General features: G+C 36.3%; 1 protein-coding gene across 2 annotated transcripts in view; it reads left to right on the forward strand.

Annotated features, from left to right (window-relative positions):
* The window catches only part of Ctnna2 (catenin alpha 2), a 1,122,097-nt gene extending 1,107,561 nt beyond the window's left edge, over window positions 1-14,536 (forward strand). For both annotated transcript variants that reach the window (XM_036182154.1, XM_036182155.1), the window contains one exon: window positions 13,310-14,536. In XM_036182154.1, coding sequence (XP_036038047.1) covers window positions 13,310-13,597 — 288 coding nt within the window. In that variant the 3' untranslated portion in view covers window positions 13,598-14,536. The remainder of the gene's footprint in view (window positions 1-13,309) is intronic.
* Window positions 14,537-14,925: the final 389 nt, after the last annotated feature.

Here is a 14,925-nt window from a genome sequence, read left to right on the forward strand (position 1 = left end):
TCTGTTGGAATACCTGCTACTGTACAGGTTTCTTGGACCAGTGGTATCCAGCTGTTCCAAAATTTATGAAGGCTTATATAATAATCATTTATAGCCACACACTTGTTTAAAACTTCAAAAATGGGTTTTAAGCTTCTTTTATTTTTTACTCAGACCTCATACTACCCTTTGAAAAACATGGTTATTAACTTCATTTTACATTTGAAGAAATAGAAACGTATAGTAGTGACTGTTCCATTCTTTTATAGGCAGTAAATGATACAGAGATTGTTTATTTCATGGATACTTTTGTGTTTTATGAAAAGTCAGCACAGTTTAGGAGTGTCTGTTCTGTAGAGCACTAGTCAAAGGAAAAATGTCACAGGCCAGGTGCTGTAATATGATAATGACCATAGTTCTTACTGTGTTGTTTTTGTCTTGGAGTGTTTGCAAGATGACAAATTAAAAGGCTATATAGAAATTTGAAATCATGAAAATTTAAAATCATTTCTCCTCCTAGCTCTTTGGTATATAAGAATTGGTGTGTGTGAAATCTTCAGATGAGAAAAATTAGAAGTTGGCATTAATCAAGTCTCCTTTGACTATGGAGCGGCTCTTTTGGAGGGTTGTAGCTGGTGGAAAGGGAATCAGAACCAGTGGATGATGCCCCCACCACTCAGTCAACAAACAGCTATTATGAATCATGATGGCAAAGCTGGTGTTTGTGTGGGTTGTCTTCCTTTGTGTGACCCTGATGACTTCTTGATCCTGTGGCTCATGCTTGTGAGCTATTAGAATGTTACACAGGGTGTGTTTACAAGATTACTATTACCACACTCAGAATGCTAGAGAATAGAGTAGGAGAATCCTGTAGTAAACTTCCCTCTTCAAAGAAGACTGTCACAGTGGCATAAACCCTCCCCCATCACAAAATGTTAAATTTTCTCTATTCTGTTTCCTCATATGTGGAAAAGGGGATGCTCATATGTACTTGTTTTACGATCTGAGAGCATTTATGTGGCACAAACATGATGTCTAGCAACCACACCTCAGTGCCTTGTTGACATTAGTACTCTGAGTAGAGTAGATAGTCTTTCATTTATAAATATTTTATAGACAAGAAGGCTGGCTTTGAAATATACTCAAACTTCAGTTATTGAAGCGGTCATATAGTCAGTTTATATCAAGCTTGGCTCATTTACTTTGTTAATTATGAATCATTTCTACTCTTCTGACAGACTCATGCCTTTGGTTGTACTTTCATGGGAGGATGATTGTGTAGAAGGAATGAGTACTAACCTTCTCATTGCATTTTAATTTCGTGTGTGTCTTTCCACTTCAATTTCTAAGTCTTTAACGTCACAATAATTCAATAAGACCCTGTTGGAGGTGTTTGGAGAATAGCAAGTGGATAAAGAAGTATGAACATGGTAAAATATGGGTTAGCTGACAGGACTATGAAAAGTATACAGGAAAGAAGAAAACAGACTGAGGCCCCTGGGGTAGGAGTGTCCTAAAATTTGGAAACTAGTTTTAGTTAGTTTTCATCATGATGCCAATTGCAACTTGCTTTGAATTTGACTGAGATAGAGAGCCGCTGGGAGAAGATGATGAAAGAACAGGCTGAGTTCATTTGAGAGAATCATTCTGGATTTTATTTGAGTAGTAGAGTGGTCAGGGTAGGAAACAAGGAGAGTGGCTAGGAGAAAGTATGAGAAAAAAAAAAAAAAAACTAGCAATGATGTCTGAAGAGTTGGCTAGAGTGAGTGACCAGAGGGCAGAAGGTGAGAAGGGGTCCAGCAGCAAGTGTATTAAAGGTGTGAGGACAGGAGATGATGGAAAATGAGATGCTGTGTCAGAGAACAAAATGTAGCACACAACTCAGGGTGCTTCATCTAAGTGATATGAAGAAGGGAAGGGCTGCTGACTGAGAGGGAGAGGTCTGTAGGAGGAGTGGGTTTTAGGTAGGGGTGGAGTGATTCATGGAGCTTCTCCTAGCTTGGAAAGGTGGGGAAAAGTCAGTAAGAAAAGATCTACGAAAGAGTAGGTGATTCTCTAAACACCAAAGGATCTTTGAAAAGGTAACTCAAGAATCTGAAATGGAATAGATATAGCAATGAAGTGAATTTATGGTTGCAGCTCCACCAAATTGTGTTCCTAGGTCAAGGTGACATCTGTATCCAAACCTGTGACAGGAGCACATGGTGATCACATGGAAGTGGTTGAGGTGACAGTTCACAGTGGAAAAACAGTGACTAGAATGAAGGAAACGTGTGTAGGAAATTTCTCTGTGTCTACTAAAAATAGACAGAAAAGTGTATTCATTTGTAGAAAGCCATGGATCAGCTGCTCAAATTTAAAACTAGTTTAATTAAAATTACTGAGTTTTAAACCATGCATTATACAGAAGGCTTCTTATGAACACTTGAATTATGGAACTTTCTTTTTGTCTTATTCTCATTTTTTATAATGAAAAAATTTGAAAATTTGAGTTAATAAATAACTGAATTATTTTATATAGTTATGGATGTGTCTAGCATTTCACTTAGTTTTTAAAAAAATATTTTATGTAAGAGATCATTACTCATCAATTATATAAGAAATAATTATTACATTGGAGAAAAATGATAATTAATATACAGTAGTCTTACTTAATGACAGCAGAGATGTCCCAAGTAGATTCCAGAAACCTGGGCATAAGGAGCTCTATGTGGTATAGTCATCAATCTTAGCTATGAAATGAGTACTGGATACAAACTGGACAAAGGCTTGATTCATTTACTCAGTAAAGAAATGGTATAAGATTTTTATCATGCTACTAAGAACAGTGCAAAATTTAATACTTAAGATGCTTTAGTTCTAGAACAGTCTATTTAGTAATTCTAGACCAAAATTGTCTTTGAATCATGGAAACTGATAGGAACAAAACCACAAATAGTGAAGGTTTTGCTAAGTGCAGTTAAGAGCTGACATGAATCCAGCCGAGACTGTCCTGTAAGAGTACTTGTATGGACAGAAGGCCTACAGAGCATACAGCAGAGGAAGTCTTAGACCATGTCCATTATAGAGGGCAAGTCTGCTGGACTGCGCAAATAAGGGTATTAAGGTCTGTGCATGCCAATTACCCTTGCCTCTGATGTGTACAGGCCAGCAAAAAAGATTCAGTTCCCCAGTTTTGACATTTAATGATCTTGAATTAAAAAAAAAAATTACACCTCCCCTTGTTATTTTCTCTTTCCTACCATATGTGGGTAATATAGTAAGTGTTACCAGTAGGAAATAATAGTAGAAATATGTTAATAAATCTTCATTTGATGAGATTTTCAAGTTTCTTTAAACAATATTGAGACAAGGTTGGTCTCAGCTGGAGATTATAAGTGCTAGGTCCAATGGCTCAAGGTGTAATTAAAGATGAACAATTAATTACACATTTGTAACCTACTTTGTAGCCAAACATATTTATTGATTTAGGAAAGGATCCAGGGAATCCAGCATTTTGTGTTTTTATGAAAATAAGCCATGCCTTGAGATGATGGTATTCACTGATTGACAGTTATTAGGAAAGAAGGCATGGATCTTAGTAAGTTTTAGTGAATTAAGATGTTACCTTCTTTCTATATTTTAGAAGACATTACTAGAAGTAATATCTAATAAATGTAGCTTGAATTATTGGAATTTTATGTTAGGTGGTTATAAAATGTATTGTACATTGGTGATTTCATTTAATGTTTCTGAAATTAGATTGTAAATGTTGGTTTCTTAGTGAGATTGACTTCCTATAACCTCCCAGTAGACCCCTTCTTCAAGATACTGCCAAGCCCTAAGTGTTGCTAGATATTTGGGGCATCATAGTTTTACCTAAGACCCTTAATATTTTCTGTATAGACTCTTGATTACTTCTGCATTCTGAAGGATTTAATAGTGCTAAAAGTATGCAGACATTTTCATGTTTTCTATTTGCCTTTCTGAACATTTTTCTAGGTCTTATTCATGAAAAGTATAAGATTCTGTTAATGATAGTTTAGGACATTTTCAGTCAAAGCAGAATAAAAGAAGTATCTAAATTATTAAGTGGAGGGTGAGGGCTGAAGGAGTAGTAGTTAGAAAAACTGAAATAGGATCAAGAAATTTGAGAATAGAAAAATCATAGAAATAGTAAGAACCAGAGATAAAGCTGAGGACCTGGTACATGATAGGTCCCTGAACAAAGGGCATTTTCACATTTAGTAATCTAGGAAAACACTAGATTATACTGTATTGTGGTCAGTAGCAGAGCATTTTCACTCAATAATTCATCATGACAGTCTTTCCATATGTTTGCATAGAACTTACATTTATATTACAACTATCTAGTCATATGAATGGTTACATGCCTTATCCAGTTAATGTGTCCATAGATACTTGCTTTTTTTTTTTCTAATTCAAGCAATGCTGCAGTAAACATTCTTGAGCAGTATAAAGATCAAGACTTTCAAGTAGAGCTACATTTAGTAGCTCGTTTAAAATCATGTAGTTAGTGATTGATCCCATTGGATTATGAACTCAGATTGAGTCATAGCTTATGAATTTGTTGCATTTGGAGGAAAGTTTCTCTTATACTGCCTCATCATTGGGAAGTGGGGTCATTGGAAAAAAGGATAGTGATGCTCTCTAGAGGGAAGGCAAAGGAAGCCTTGGTCCTTTGAAGAGTAGCTATAAAATATCAAGTTTGCAAGATAAATCATGCTGATATATATGATCAGAGATGACACACTCAACAAGGAATGTGCAGTACACTCATGTGAGACACAAAACTAACACTACATTGAAGGTAGTGTCCAATACTCCCTGCTATGGTGTGTGTCTGAAAACGTGTAGGTCATTTTTTTACTTGATGAATTTATTACCTAATGCGTCTTATGTCATGTGGAAGTAAACATTTTAGAGATCAATTGGCCATAAGGTCCTGTATGGTGGGATGGTGTATGGAGTTGAAAGAAAGAAGAAAGTCAGGAAAAGATGGGAGAATTCCTAGGTGCCTAGGCATAATTGCTCCTAATTTTATAAGTCAACACCTCTCAAGTGTAGCAAGAATCCCTTGTTTGGGGTTGAGCAAAAATTATTCAGCCTATACTGTTAGAGAAAAAAAATGGCTCTAAGCCATATTTAGAAAATTTGTTGACTGTAATTAAGCCTTCATGGGAGTCCCCAAGGTTTACTTACCTATAATTGAAAAAATGCAAATGAAGACAGTTAATCAGTGAACTGGCTGACTATGAAGCACTACTACCTACCTAAATGAATTAAAAATCCAAGACACAAATATATCCAGTGGAGAGTTACCTGGGAACCAATTGGCAAATCTCTCAGCGAGGCTTTGGAGACATTTTCTTTAGCCTGTCTGAGACTGCAGGGGCTTTCTGCTAAGATCTTTGCCAATTTAATCTTTGGCCATTACGTACAGATTTCCTCAGGACTGGCTGTCAGTGTGGGTAGAGTACCAGCTGCCTCTTTGGGAGAGCTCGAGGAACCCTCCAGAAAACAACAGACCTCTTGTGCTCCTTTCCATCATAACTGCCTCCCAACATAAAATGATAATATTTGTTTACAAGACTGAGTTATCAAATAAGAAGAATAACTCTAGGACAAACTAACTGCTCAGGAGATATTTGACAGTACCTTAGGGGATATCTATTAGGCATTGGTGCATATTATAAGATATGTTGCAGTTACAGTTAAACAACAACCAAACAGGGACATTTATTTTTACCTTAGACACAATGCTTCTTAATAAATGTTGCTAGATTTTATTACCTGATTTAAAAATAGTTCCTTAAAATAACTTGCACTTTTGTTAATACTCATGCATACTCATTTACAATTTCATTAATTGGAAACTCATAACAAAGAGCCATTACTAAGAAGTGCACAGTCTGTTCCTAAAAAAATTAGTCATTGGAACAAAAAGTGGAATGTGGTGTCATTTAAATAAAATGTATTTGTCAGTGGTCTGGTGAGCAGTAGTGAAATGAAAAAGTGCATATATATATATATATATATATATATATGTGTGTATATATACATATATATATATATATACATATATATATATATATATATATACATATATATATACACACACACACACACACACACAGAGACAGAGACAGTGCTAATATAGTGGATGATTATCTATTCTGTAAATGGTACAACAGTGTCTTCAACAGTTCTGTCAAAATGTCAACTCTTGGAGGAGGGAAGTAAATATGTTGCCTCTTCCTTTGTCACTTAGCCAGTTCTCAGAGAAAAAAAAAGTACTGTGATTGATTAATAATGTCTGCCTTGAAGACTACAAAAATGAGTGGTAAATTAGTATTTGGTATTCAAGACTGTCTTAAGCAGATGAAATCCAGCTCTGCTCACATTGTCTCATGGTTGATATCTAAGGAGGTGAGTAGAAAGAGCAACAGAATAATAACTTGCCATGATAGAAATGTCCTTTCCTCCCTTTTGCCAGTATATAAACATACTGAGACAGCTTATGTTGGGGAAGAAAGGACATAGCTAAACCCTTTCACCCCATCTTTGTCTGAGTTATTTATTGCTCCAGACTTGCTAGAGATTTTTTTAAAGGTGTTGTTGATAAAAATTTAGATGTATCGTGGTTTCTAATGAGATCAAATACCTCTTCAAAGTCTCATGGATTTATTAAAAAACAAATAAATATGAAATGTTCTTCTTGGCAGATAATAAACCCTGTTGCTCTAGGTCTATAGCTTTTCCATTCATTAACAGCAAAGCTGACTTGTAGAAAATCTTCCCACACCAGGAAGCAATGTGTGACATTTTTGCAGAGGTGGGAACGAGTAATAGTTTAAATATAACTAAAGGCCAGCTGTAGTTTACTGAAAGTATCTGCCTTTTAATAAAATTATTCTCAATTTTTCTATCATAATTTCTTTTTCCAAAATATGTAGGCTAGTGCCACTAAAACTACTTCCTGTTCTGTACTAAAGCTATCTTATTTAGCCACTCAGAAATCCTGCAAGTGACTAAAATGGACTTCTGCCATATTTGTGGTACCTATTTCTAGTTTCATATTCACTGTTATTAACTTGGAGTTGATGTAATGAAAATAGAATAGTGTTAGCCTTGACATGAAAGTGCACTTTCCTGGGCTGCCGAACATTTCAGTATCATCAAGTATTCTTCTTAGTATTTATATTTCCAAAAATGGTTCTGAATGAAACTTGACTTTTTTTTTTTTAATTTGGCCAGTTTTCCCATGACACTCCCATTATTTTTAACCTGGGAACAGTTTGCATTTCCTTAGGCTGCCCTTTTATGTTTTGTTATATTTTGGGGGCCCCTAATCATCTTATTTGAATACAGACATTATCTCAAAATGGTTCCAAACCACATGGCTGTTGTAAATGAATGCATGCTGAGTATACAGTTGAAATTCCAGTCCTCTGTGCTTGCATTCCTGACCCTTATGAATGACATTCTGAAAGAGTGAGATGTTGTCCCCTTTTGTTCTGTTAGTTTTCCACTCCTTTTACATTTTACACTTTTAGACATTGTTCTTTCTATTTTTTTTTTCTTAAAGGAAATTGTGAATCATAAACAGCATTTTTTCATTTGTTTGTTGTTGGCTACAATAAGCATCCCATTGTTCTGGATAGCTAATTCTCCCATGATTCCCTAGTCAACCAAACCTATTTTTTTATTCAAATAGGCTCTCTCTTGATAATGTCATGTCTTAGATTATTAAAAGGATATTGATTTTTTTTATTCTGAATGTCTTATGCCACAAATTTTTAAGTAAATATGTTGGAATTTTGGATGTGCAGAGAGAAAATATTTAGGATTTTATTCTGCATTATTTTCCCCTGCTTTGTAAAAAGATTAACATAAGAAAAACATAAATGAATATACAGTTTATGTATGCATATATGTCAAAATTAGGATGATTTATTAATATAAATAGAATATATGATTTTTTCATAACCAGCTCCCCAAGATTCACTCCAACATTTCTAATGGTCCCTAAGATAACTCCAGTTAGATAAGACACAGAAATTAAACTCAGCTCTGTAACATCTCAACATTTTTTTATGTTTTGTCTTACCTTGGTACATCAGTATAAAGCCAGAGGCAATAGGAATTTGAGACTTGTTTCCCATTGAATAGTTTGGAATTGTGACCACCAGGAAGTCCATTTCCCTGCCTTATCCTTCCTTACTTGACTCCCAGTAAATCTTCTACTTCTGTGCTTCCTTGTACACCTGATACCCTACTAAGACACTCCCTGTAGAATTGTAAGCTTTTTAGAATGTGTGTTATCTTTTCTGGATCTCCTGTGACATCTGACAGTCTGAGTCTGAGTCTATTTGTGTCTACATACCCATCACTTAAGAGAAATGGTTGACACAACACAGAAGAAATAACTACATGGGGAAATATGTGGGTGGAAAAATGGAGAAAGAATGTAGGAAAAGTGGAAAAAGATTTTAGCATTGCTTTCAAAAGTGTGACTGAGTCATGCATTGATGTTCAGATTTGTTGAAATGGTGGATGTTTAGTGTAAGCCCAGCTTTAATGATATAGTCTTGGAGTTTTAGGAGTTTCCTCATAACTCTTTTCATGCACATTTCATGCTGTTTTTCAGCTCTGAAGTTATAAAGAATTAGACAGCAGCAGAAATATCAATGATGAGAAGAATTACATTCAGAAAAGCCTTCCCTCTATTCAAGACACAAATGAGGACAGTGAACAGGAAGACTATCCCTATGTGACTTTGTGATGGAAGTTGTGTGGAGTTAAGAAAGGGAACCATGGCAGGGAATGGGGAAACAGACAGAAAAAAAAAAAAATGCCTGAGAAACAGCTTAACTCACCCTTATTCGCTTTCATGGACTGTAATAGAACAAGATGTGAGGAAACATCTGTTGCCTTTTTTAAAATAGTACTTTGATATTTTGAAAGATTAGTGACAGAATTAGGAGAATTCTAATGTCTATGGCGAGGGACAAGTGTGGAAGTGTAGGAGTTCAGCACAGCTTGATAGAATTGAAGAGTGAGTGAGGGTTGGTCAGTGTGAGCAATGGCCACAGTGCGGGTTCTCAAATCAGGCTTCCTGAGTTTGAAACTTGATTATGGAATTACAATGGGCCATGTATTACCCTTAGAAATCGTTTGTGGTGAGATCATGACCACTCTCAGGCTGATTGTCCATCTAAATGAGAGAAAGTAGTCATGTGGTCCGATTTATTAAATGTAGGCATGTATTTTTAAAATTAGCTTAAAATATGAACAGTTGCTCTTGGACTGGTTACAAAGATCACCACAGGGAACAGAAGTGTCTTTAATGAAAAGCTGGGCCTTGCACTAGAGATAACCATATAGAATGCTTGAGGAATGCTGATGATGTCACATTTTGAATCCATTATAAGGAGATCCAAATGAAGGCATAGAACATTAATTATGATGGCAGAGACCCACTTAAAGGTCTAAACCAATAGCTAGAGCTGGGTAGTAAATGCACATAGGTTGCTTTCCAAGCTCTGCTGCCCTGAGTATGACTCCAAGACAGCAAAATAGATGTAGGTTAAATAAATAAATAAATAAATTCTGGGGATAGTTCAACACTGGGCAGGAACATTACAAGGTCAAGTTGTCAACACAGAGAGGATTCAGATTCTTAAAATAAGTTAAAAATCTAGAGCGCATATGAGGTAGAGACAGTCAAAAACTATGATGATAATGATACCAGAATATTTCAGAGTTGAAGTACCAGGCTTCCAGGTCTGGCAGGGTAAATAAAAGGGGAGACTTTGGATCCAGAGGTAGTAGCTGATAAACAAGGCCACATAGTTTAAACAGTGCTTCCGGGGAGTAATGCTGTTCACAGGCTTTCAAATCTTGTCAAAAGATGGGGTTGATTTTAATCCCTAAACAGCAGTTCCCTTGCCTTGGAAATGAGTGCAATAATCATTGCTACTTGAGGAGTTTTGAAAATTGAATCACATAATTTAATTAATATAACCAAGGCAATGCCAGGCACCTCCTCATAAGTGCTCAATTAATGTCAGTTATTATTATTAGAACTTCACTTAAATATGTTAATTTACTCATCTTATTTGAAAATGCCACTGTTAGAGTAAAACATCAGAAAATAGAAAGTAATTATGCTAAATAGGTGTCCTTAAACTCTGCTAAAAGAAAACACGCCCCATGTCTTCACTCTTTCTAATATCTTTTGGGGATTAAAATTTCACCTAAAACTTTTCAGTTAGAAGTCTTTTTGGACAAGAATAAACAAAGCCCATTCTTCGAAATTAAAAGAAAAATAACTCCTGCTGAAAAATAGCCAAGTCATAAAGTGGATCTAGAGCAAGACAAAATATATACTTTTGGAATTCAACTTTTTTTAAAGTCACACTTTATATTAAGCTTTTGGATTCAGTTTACTGTCTGTGTGTAGTTCTCTTAGTTAGCTGTCTAGGTCTCTCTCCCAATATGTGCCTTAGCAGGTGGCTTGAGCAAAACCTCTGGGCTTATATATCAGAGCCATTTTACTCTCACCAATATATGAGATTTATTCACAGGACTCCTGCATCAGGCTGGGAGAACAACTGGGTTCTGATAAAGAGGCAGTTTCCTCTAGCCTTGCTGCAGAATTAGATACCATCTATCTAAAAATTGAATCTGTGGTAAAAATCTCCATATTACTTGTATATTTTTATTCAGATCCATTCAATTCCCCAAGACTCACTTTTCAAGAGCCATTTAATATTTAATAGACATATCTTGCCTTATTCTACTAATTCTTTCATAACCCCCAAAAGCAATATTATCCCTGGTATATAACTTTACTATCTATTTTACCAATGACAGGGAATAGAATTAACTAATTTTATGAATAAATATCAGTCATTTTTTGAAACTTAAAAGATTGATATGGAAATTATTATAGTTAAGGATGAGGGTCATGGGGGAATGTTCTTTCTAGCTTACACAAAAATCATGATGGATGCATTCTAATTGACCCAATATGTTGCCTTATCTCCATCCATTACTTATCCCTAAACTTGGAGGGATACTGGGAAAAACTGAAAATGTGAAATCAAGTCATATATTATGATGTACTGGGAGTAATTGCTAAAATATGCTAATTGTCATCTTTGGGTTTGATTAATTTAGTTGTTGCCAAACTTTGGTAAATCTGTCATAATCTTCTAGGTTCTTTTTAAGCATGGAAGCTTTTTAACTTTCGTTTTTATGAATCTTTGGGTTGGGCCTGTAAACAGACATTTCCCAGGTGATGCTGACATGGCAGTCCAAAGGCTACATTGAGAAGTGCTAAAGTAAGCCATGCTTGGCTTCTTTTTCATATTAATATTGAATAATCTAGAGTTTTCTCATTAAAGATAGCTTTAGAAACATAGGTGGTCTAAACTAAACAGCCGAGACCAGGCCATTATTTGGGGATATGTACCTGTCCAGTCTGACAGAAATGGAGAAGTGAAACAGTAAATGGGTTGCTCTACCTCGTTAAATTAAATTGCACAGTGGTTCATTATATTTCCACTGACTGGTGGCTTTGAGTCACAAACTACTTATTTTCTACAGTATTACATAGTCTTACTGATATTTTTCATAGCAAAGCATAAATTCATTAATATTATAAGAGACTCATATACAAAGAATGTTATATTTTCCTAGTGATCAGACCCCAAGCTTTTAGATGATAGAATAATCACCCACTAGATTGCATTCATTTTTAACCCAATGTAAAACCTCTTTTTTTTTTTTTTTTGCTTTTTATGAAGAATAGAAAGCAAGAATTTGTCCAAGTAATGGCATCAGAGAGGCACTGATCCAAATTTAAATGATCCCAGTTACTACATGGTGGCTATTTCGATCTCAAGAGATGACATGAAGCAATGTGAATGGCAGTTACATGGGAGGGTGGAGCCAAAGGGTTTACAGTCTCTTTTCTTAAAGCTATTGCTAATCACTCAATCTTGAATGACTCTGTGTTCTATTTATATTTACTGCAAAGCAACTGATGAATGATCTACTATACTTAAACATGTATGAAGCTGGAGTATGACTGCTAGCTAATGATTTGTTTCTTTCATTAGATTACATATAGAATCTTTCCTGATAGGGACTCTGGGAAATACAGTTTTACTAGCATAAATGGGTCAATTCTTGATCCTAGCAAAGTTGAAACAGATACTAAGTGACCCAGAATATGGTTTGTATCAAATGGCTTAGCCAGTAGCAGAAATTACGTAAACTTAAAATTGTTGGTCAAGTGATGGGCTTTAAACCCTATTATTATTTTATTATTTATTATTGTTTCTTATGATAAAGATCTGTGTAGCCCAGTATGTCCCCCTTTTTATTTTTCTTTTTTTAGAGATGTTCTCACTTATATAGTCCTCCCTAGCATAGAACTAGCTTTGTAAACCGGCAGGATCCACCTATTGTGCCATGCCAGGCCTCAACTCTTGATTTGGCAGTTATTAAAAAAATTACCCGGTCCAATAGATGGCAGTGTGAAGCAGTTTGTAAGAATGTCATAATTTAAAATGACACAAGTTCCTGAACCACACCTCTCATCATGAAGTGACATGAGTGAAAACACCTAGATAGAGCACTCTAAAGAACTAAGTGGGAAACGGCTTTAGGAATTCTTAAGATAGTGTTTGGTGCATAGTACATACAAAATAGTTTATGAACACATGGGCAGGTGTGCCTTCCTGAATGCCGTCTAACCCAGGAAATCATGCCACAATAGCTGATATTTTCATAGGAGATATATTAATGACCTAGAAATACTGAAATGTGTACTCTAATATCAATAATTAAAGAACATGTGTTTGCTGGTGTCTTCATTTCTATCAGTCCTGAGCTCAGGAAGTAGAAATAATGTATATTCTTCCATAGTTAGGGGCATGAAACTGAAATACAACCCTTTGTGACGTCTTCAAATAATATCCAGTGCCTGCCAAATAAGTTTCAAACATTTGAGTAACTGCTACTATTGTGAATGAGTCTAATAAGTTATGTTCCCCATGGGGATATGTACATGCAAAGAATAGCACTGGTCTTCAGTTGTATTGGAATTTTAGGGAACCATGTATTGCAAAGCAAACTGGGATCAAGGGTAAGAGAAGGCCGGTGGCTGATAATGTGCTAACTTTATCTTGTGAGAATCTGCTTGTGTGGCAACATCAGGAGAAGCACAACACTCCTAGATGGGTGAAACTGTACCTGTGTTGCCTTGTGACTTTAAGGCCTTGACTGACCCAATGTATCTTTTTTTCCCCTTTTTTAGCTGGACAGTGCTACATCACTCATCCAGGCAGCCAAAAACCTGATGAATGCTGTTGTCCTCACGGTGAAAGCATCTTATGTAGCCTCAACCAAATACCAGAAGGTCTATGGAACAGCAGCTGTCAACTCTCCAGTTGTGTCTTGGAAGATGAAGGCTCCTGAAAAGAAGCCCCTTGTGAAGAGAGAAAAGCCTGAAGAATTCCAGACAAGAGTTCGACGGGGGTCTCAAAAGAAACACATTTCACCTGTGCAGGCTTTAAGCGAATTCAAAGCGATGGATTCCTTCTAGGACAATAGGCTTTAAAACAAGAAAGCTTTTCTTTCTGTTGCCCGACCCTTTCTTTTTCATTTTGATTCCATTTTTGTAAGCATACCTGCCGACTTGTATGCCTCTGGCATGGGGAAATTAAGAGAACAGTGTCTGTTTGCATGTAAGATGAGATGAGATCAATAATGATGGTCCATCTGTAGCCTGGAGAGGGGACAGGTGACTTCTGTCCTGAGGTGGCACGGAGCTGTCCTTTGAAACATTCTCTTAAAGTTGGGCAAAGAGTTCACACTGAAATGTTCACGGGAGTGGGGGGGGGGATGGGGAAATAAACTTAACTCTTCAAAAGCAAACTCTAATGCATGCAAGAATCATTAGGTTGGCAGGTATATTCATAAGTGAAAAACCTGGAAGTGTAATGGTAGAACATAAAACCTGTACTGCTTCTGTTTCGGTGCAAAAAAAAAAAAAAAATGTATTAGCCAATACGCTGAAGTGTGTGGCCCACAAATTGAACAATTTAACCTCCATGTCCTGTATCCATGCTACCCTGTGGATTCTTAACTGAGGAGAAACTAACTTGTCCCTTCTCAAATGCTTCTTTAATCTGCATTCTGTTCTTTCCTCCTGGTAGTGCCATTACTAGTGTTCCTCTTATCAGTTTCCCCCTCTGCTGAAGATGATAAACACTCATTTGAGACACCTGGATACTTCTGAGGACACTGACAACACAAAGTGGAGCTCAACTCTCCTTCCTTCTGTTCCTTTCTTTCTTTTTAAACTTGAACTCTGACTTTGCTAGACATAGAAGGCTCAATGGTGGAAAGTTAGCGCAATGGAGACTGGCCGTGTGTGAAGGTTTAGAGGCAAATGCATAGGTGTGTAGCTTGGAGTGCCGGTATCTAATATACCATTGTAGTCACTGACACAAAATAAACACATTTAATCTTGACACCTGGATAATGTTTCACTTCTCTACTTTCATGGGTAATATATGATCACAGAATATCCTTAAACATGATTTAACAATGTTTCTTGTTTGATCTTCACAAATCGGTACTAAAATATATGTAGTCTAGAGCCGGGCAGTGGTGGTGCATGCCTTTAATCTTAGCACTCGGGAGGCAGAGCTAGGCAGATCTCTGTGAGTTCGAGGCCTGCCTGGGATAAAGAGTGAGTTCCAGGAAAAGCATGAAGCTACACAGAGAAACCCTGTTTCAAAAAACAGAAACAAAAACAAAAGAAAACTGTGTGTGTGTGTGTGTGTGTGTGTGTGTGTGTGTGTGTGTGTGTGTAGTCTCTCAGTCATTTTTCTTTCAGAAATGTGTTTCATGGTTTGTTTTGCCCAT

The sequence above is a fragment of the Onychomys torridus genome, chromosome 3 (genome assembly GCF_903995425.1).
Source record: "Onychomys torridus chromosome 3, mOncTor1.1, whole genome shotgun sequence".
NCBI classification, from domain to species: domain Eukaryota; kingdom Metazoa; phylum Chordata; class Mammalia; order Rodentia; family Cricetidae; genus Onychomys; species Onychomys torridus.